Source organism: Microtus pennsylvanicus, chromosome X, assembly GCF_037038515.1.
Source record: "Microtus pennsylvanicus isolate mMicPen1 chromosome X, mMicPen1.hap1, whole genome shotgun sequence".
Taxonomy (NCBI): domain Eukaryota; kingdom Metazoa; phylum Chordata; class Mammalia; order Rodentia; family Cricetidae; genus Microtus; species Microtus pennsylvanicus.
In genome coordinates, this window is record NC_134601.1 from 58108447 (window position 1) to 58115174 (window position 6728).

At 45.7% G+C, this 6728-nt stretch overlaps 1 protein-coding gene across 1 annotated transcript; it reads right to left on the reverse strand.

The window, feature by feature from the left end:
* Positions 1-3620: 3620 nt before the first annotated feature.
* On the reverse strand, positions 3621-4280 carry LOC142840357 (uncharacterized). The gene has a single exon (XM_075956917.1). It carries the CDS (start codon positions 4278-4280, stop codon positions 3621-3623), a length of 660 nt encoding a protein of 219 aa, XP_075813032.1.
* Between the last annotated feature and the right edge of the window lie 2448 nt (positions 4281-6728).

Sequence of the window (6728 nt, forward strand, 5' to 3'; positions counted from 1 at the left end):
AAGGCTTCTGGAAAAGGTGTCCTGCGCTTGCGTGCGCTGGTGTCCGTAGTCCATGGGAATGTTGGGAGCTGTAGTTTCGCAAAAGGAACAACAGCTGCCAAGCACTCATTGGAATGCTTTTCATGCATGTGAACCCAAAGGTAATAAAGATGGACAATGGGTCTGGTTATGTTAACAAAGCTTTTCAAAGATTTTGTACTCAATGGAATATCTTTCATAAGGCTGGTATTGCTTATAATCCTCAAGGGCAAGGAATTGTGGAGCATGCACATAGCTCCTTGAAAACACAACTCCAAAAAATAAAAACAGGGGACTTGTATCCTCAGACACCACAGAATGCCTTGAATCATACATTGTTTACACTAAACTTTTTAAATACAGATGTCCATGAGCAATCAGCTGTGGACAGATTGTGGCATAATGGTACAAAAAACACATTTGCTAAAGCAAGGTGGAAGGACCTTTGCACTGGAATATGGAAAGGGCCCGATCCCATCCTAATATGGGGTTGAGGGCATGTTTGTGTTTTCTCACAGGATGAAAATCAAGCCAGATGGCTTCCAGAGTGACTGATTTGGTGCATTCAGCAGAAGGACAACTGACCCTAGGATAGCTTAGCTGACAACCGCCCAGCAGGAAAATCGGAAAAAGAAGAGCTCCAGGAGGAACCGGTAATCCATCTTTCCCAGCCCCCACAGAGCGGAGCCTGATCTGGACCTGCATCTGCCAACTAGCAGGATGACATTGGTCCTCCAGAGACTTCGGACAAAGAGATCCTGCTGAGATGAGCTGACTACAATGTCTGCAGCTGGCTGTGGTTTAAAACCTGTTGCTTTAGAACTAAGATACAAACTGGACATTTGAGTGTTCTCAATTTCTGGAACACAGAACTCATTTTGAATAAAATATTAAACTTAAGGACTAAGACCTAAGCTTTCCCCTCAGGGAAAGAAAGACTCAAAAATAAGGAATGACTAAAACCCCTCTTCACTTAACAAGGGGGCAGACTAAGGGTTTTTGCAGCTGCACAGAGACTGAAAGTGGGATTTGATAACAGCAAATGGTATTATACTCTAAATGGTAATGACCTGAGATTTGCAACTGCATATAAGGTGATGGGAAAAGATCTGATATTGACCAATGGTGCTAATACATTGATACTGAATGAAAAGAACATGAAATTATGGTAAAAAGAAAGAAAATTGGAGAGTTGGTACTGACCAACAAAATATAAAATGATGATAAAGAAAAAGATGATTGGAGAGTTGGTATTGACCAATAGAATTATGTAACAGAAAAAAGATAATTGGAGATTTGGTATAGACTGATGATATGGAAAGATTATGATTGTGACTTCATACTATTGGCAATTACTGAAAGAGAGGTTGTGATGGTGAATGTTGAGAGTTGATGTGTATGCTGAGAATGTTAGATCTAAGTGATGCTCTAAACCAGCAGAAGAAACATTTCAACTCGGGTGATTCTATTTCTCCTTTAAAATAGGAGACTATAGCCTTTAGAAGCATAATTATTCATAAAGCATTATGATATATCCTAACAAAAGATATGGCTATGATACACAGGGCCTGAAAAGTATATTTCTCTCCACTAATCTCTTTTCTTTACAGAGGTCTGTAGTCAATAATGGGTTTAAAGCTTCTCCACCCCAGATGCCTAAGACAGGAAAACTCACATATGACAAATGCCACTTTCCAAAGATGGGAAAATTTGGGTAATAGGAAGAAGACTTTGCCCAAGTCAGGGGCGACCCATCTGTCCTGTTGCAGAAGCACAGGGGTTATTAAAATTAATAAGAGAGAGTGGATTGTAGGCCCATATTTCTATATGGTGTGCCAGCCAGGCTCTGAAGCCATAGACCCCACCTGAGGTGGTCACATAGCCCTGCAGACAGGCTGTCACTGCCCTAACAAAAGCCAAAATGTGCTGCTCCTTTCTCCTTTGTTAAAAATGTAGATCGCATTCCCCCAAGCTCTCCCCATCCTCCCCTTCTCACCTTTTTCTCCCCATTTCCCCTTACCCTCACCCCATCCTCACCCCCAAGTTTCCAATTTTTGCCTGGAAATCTTGTCTCCTTCCAACAATAGGAGGAAAACTTTATGTTTTTCTTTGGGATCACCTTCTTATTTAGCTTCTCTAGGGTCTTATATTATAGGCTCAATGTCCTTCATTTATGGCTAGAATCCACTTATGAGTGAGTACATACCATATTCATCTTTTTGGGTCTGGGTTACCTCACTCAGTATAGTGTTTTCTATTTCCATCCATTTGCATGCAAAATTCAAGATGTCATTGTTTTTTTTACTGCTGAATAGTACTCTAATGCATACATATTCCACACTTTCTTTATCCATTCTTCCCTTGAGGGGCACCTAGGTTGTTTCCAGGTTCTGGATATTACAGATAATGCTGCTATGAACATAGTTGAACAAATGCTTTTGTAGTATGATAGAGCATCTCTTGGGTATATTCCCAAGAGTGGTATTGCTGGATCCTGGGGTAGGTTGATCCCAAATTTCCTGAGAAACCGCCACACTGATTTCCAAAGTGGTTGCACAACTTTGCATTCCCACCAGCAATGGATGAGTGTTCCTCTTACTCCACATCCTCTCCAGCAAAGGCTATCATTGATGTTTTTGATTCTAGCCATTCTGACAGGTGTAAGATGGTATCTCAAAGTTGTTTTGATTTTCATTTCCCTGATCGCTAAGGAGGTTGAGCATGACCTTAGGATGGAAGCAGGGTGGATATGGGAGTAGGAAAGTATATATCTTAATTAAGGGAGCCATTTTAGGGTCGGTGAGAGACTTGACTCTAGAGGTATTCACAGGTGTCCATGGAGATGTCCCCAGCTAGATTCTTGGGCAGCTGAGGAGAGGGAGCCTGAAATGGCCCTATCCTATAGCCATACTGATGAATATCTTGCATATCACCATAGAAACTTCATCTGGCGATGGATGGAGATAGAGACAGAGACCCACACTGGAGCACCGGACTGAGCTCCCAATGTCCCAATGAGGAGCAGAAGGAGGGAGAACATGAGCAAGGAAGTTAAGACTGCGAGGGGCATGCCCACCCACTGAGATGGTGGGACTGATCTAATGGGAGCTCACCAAGGCCAGCTGGATGATGGAGCCATGTGATCAAACCAGACTCCCTGACAAGGAGGGCAGACTGAGAAGCCAAGGACAATGGCACTTGGTTTTGATCCTACTGCATGTGTGATTATTTCGGGGTTGAGCAGCCAGGAAGGAACAAATGGCCTCCTTACAATACCCTCGCACTCACCACTGTAGCAAAATGGTTCAGTGCTTGCCTGCATGCCTGAGTTCAACACTGAGGACACACGTGATTGGAGAAGAGAAACAATTATTGAAAGTTGTCATCTGTTCCCCATAGGTGCAATTTTGTGGATATGCATATGCAAGCACAACACACACACACACACACACACACACACACACACACACACACACACACACACACACTGAGGACTTAAATAAGAGAAATTAAAAAAAAATCATATTTAAAAATATAATAAAACGAGGACAAGAGTGGAACCTGGAGGCCCAACAAACAACAGAGCAAGCTAGGCAAGCTACTCACGCCTCCTCAGTGGTGAGGTGGTGACTGCGCTGAAAGGCGCTCTCCAGCTCTTGGAGCTGAGCCAAGGTGAACCTGTGCTGGTAATGGACTCGGAATTCAGGCACCAGCAGCCTCACGGGATGAACACAGGACCACCGCTCGGCCAAGGACAGCACACCCTGGTTGTCTCCCATGGCCCCACGATCTGGCTCCTGAGGCTGCGACTCATTCTCCTGGCCGTGGCCACCAGCGGCACCGTCTTGGTTCCCGTCATCCACGAGGCCTGTGGCACCAGCAGCTGAGGGGCCTTCTCCTTCTCCTGCTCCTTCTCCTGCTCCATCTGTTTCTGCGGCTGCTGCCGCTGCGGCTCCGCACGCAGCTTGGCCCCATCCACTGGCTTCCTCATTTCTTCCCTCTCCAGCCTGCAAGACCCTCGGTGCCTCAGCCTCTGGAAGTGGGAAACAGAAAGGGCACCGAGGTGACAGGGCCTCTGGTGCTGCGACATCCCGTGAAGTCGAGTGCCTACAGGCGATGCCAGTGCCCAGCCGCCTCTGTGGACGCTCCTCCCCCCATGGACAGCACCACCCCACCGTTCCTAGCACGCACTGACCATCCCAGTTGTCATCGTCGTCGTCAAGTCCTACGTAAAGCAGGTAAACGAAATTTTGACGCTCCATGTCCTTCCAGAATGCGGGTGTCCTCAGTGGCTTGCGACTTGCTGTCCGTCGTGCCTCTGACGTGTCGGAGCTGGAGCTCCCTGCCGTTCCGGAAGTAAGGTCTCTCAGCCTCAAGGACTTGCTATGTCTCTATAGCTTCTGCGTTGGAGCCCTCTACCGCTCTGGGAGTGAGGCTCCTCAACCAGCAAGGGCTTTCCTGGTTTCCGGCCCCCCCCATAGTCCTTATTAGCATGTATCCAATCCTGGCCACGCCATCCTGGCTTCCGGTTGGCCTGCAGTTGCTATGGTCTGCGGTCCTCAGGGGCAAAACAGTGCAGTCTGAAGCTTGAGTGAGCTGCATGTGTTTGTGCGGGAATGGATGACACCTGGACAACAAAATAGAAGGTGCCTTCCGAGTTGCAACTTCATGAGTCCTTTCACCCTGGTGACTATCTTCCTAGGGAACGGGTGGTGGACAACCACAGGAACCAATTTGCAGGGGGTAAGAAAATATCCACCAGACGCTTTTAAGGCCTTGTGGAGATGTGAGGACAATATCTCTTAGTCTTGACATTGGGTCCTTGCAACTTGGCAGAAAATGGATACTAAGTAATGTGTTTATCTGGGAGGCTCTTATTTGAACTTCCACAGAAAGTTAGATCCTGCCTTGCTTCATGTTCTGACTTTGCAGGAGCTTGGGCAGGGTTGCAGGACCTGGGGCTGTTCAGCAGGCAGATCGGTGGGCTCATCTTCACCAGGGCTAATGAGGAGGAGCTTAATAGTACTGTCCAGCCTTCATGAGCACTGGCAAAAGCTGTGAAAACAGTCACACCTGTGATAAGGTTCCTCACCTTTCTCTTGAACGCATTTTTAACGTCTTCTGTGAATGGTCAAAGTGTCAAGAGCAGGCCTTTGAGCCTGGTTTCCATCCCAGAGTCAAGCAGCCCCTTCATTGGCATGTGGTCAGACTGGTTCCAAGGCAGCCAGCTTTCCCCAGCGTGTTCTGGTCACTCTTAAAATGGAAGAGGCCCTAAAGTACTAGTGTCTGTCCAGGCACACACTATTTGGGGCTGGGGATATTCTGGAGCTCTGGTGCTGAAATTACCTCACAGTTCTGGTAACTACCTCATCACTAAAGCTGCATATGTATGCTTCCTGCCCTTTGTCTTTACTGTATAACCTGAATCTCCTTTGGTGAGGTCTCCAGGACCTGAGAAATATTTTTCTCTGTTCCTGCTGTGATAATAAAGACACTCATTTATGTGCTGGGATATAGCTCATTGTGCAGAGTCTTTATCTAACATGTATAAAGCCCTCCATGGTTAATCTAGAGCACTGAAGAAAGCAAGCATGGTGGCCCAGTGCTTCAATGCCTGTTATCTGAGCCCTTGGGAGATTGAGGCAGGGTGATCAGCTTCTCAAAATCATGTTTGGCTACTGACTGAGTTGGACCCAGCCTGCAATACATAAGGCTATGCCTCAAAAGTGAGTCATTCATTTCCTTTTATCAATTCTCATTTCTCTATTTTCCTGTCAAGCTGCTGTAACATGAGGAGCCGGGCTTGTTGGGGTTTCTGTTCCGCCTGGTTCCCCAGCTATTTAGTCCCAGAGAAAATCACACAGAGATCTCCATAAGTTATAAAAACTGATTGGCCCATTAGCTCAGGCTTTTTATTAGCTCTTATCACTTATATTAACCTATTATTCTTATCTATGTTAGCCACATGGCTCAGTACTTTTTTTAGCATGGCAGGTCACATCCTGCTTTTTCAGTGGTCTGGGAAAAAATATGGAGGAATGGGTTTCCTCCTTCCCAAAATTCTCCTGTTCTCATTGCCCCGCCTCTACTTCCTATCTGGTTGACCCACCCATACTTCCTGCCTGGCCAGTCAGTGTTTATTTAAAACATGATTGACAAAATACAGAGAATTCTCCCACACCAAGTTGTGAGCAATGGACCTGACTTATTTTTTTTTTCTATTTTTACTGTTTGAGATTTGCATCCATGCATATAACAGAATTCCATCAAATCAACCCTACATCCCCTTTCCCCAATTCTTCCCTTTCTCCACACCACCTTCCTCTCCCAATTTTATGTTTTTATAAAACCCACTGAGTCTACTTATTGCTGTGTGTGTATATGGATGGAGAACTATCTACTGGAGCACACATGGTCTCCTCGTGACCTGATTTATCCCTGAAGAAAACTGACTCTCCTTCCCCTAACAGCTGTCAACGGCCAGTAGTGCTTCCATTTGGGTGGAACTTCATGAGGCCCTCCCCAATTTATGCCGGCATTTTGACTGGCTTTGTCCTGTGCAGGTCTTTTATAGGCAGCCACAGCCACAACCACTGAATTCATAAATGCAATGGCCCTTTTGAGTACTCTCTGTTTAATTTCAAGTCCCAATTTTAAGCCGGATTTTTTTCCTTGGTGTTTAGGTTTTTTAGATATATAGATATTTGTCA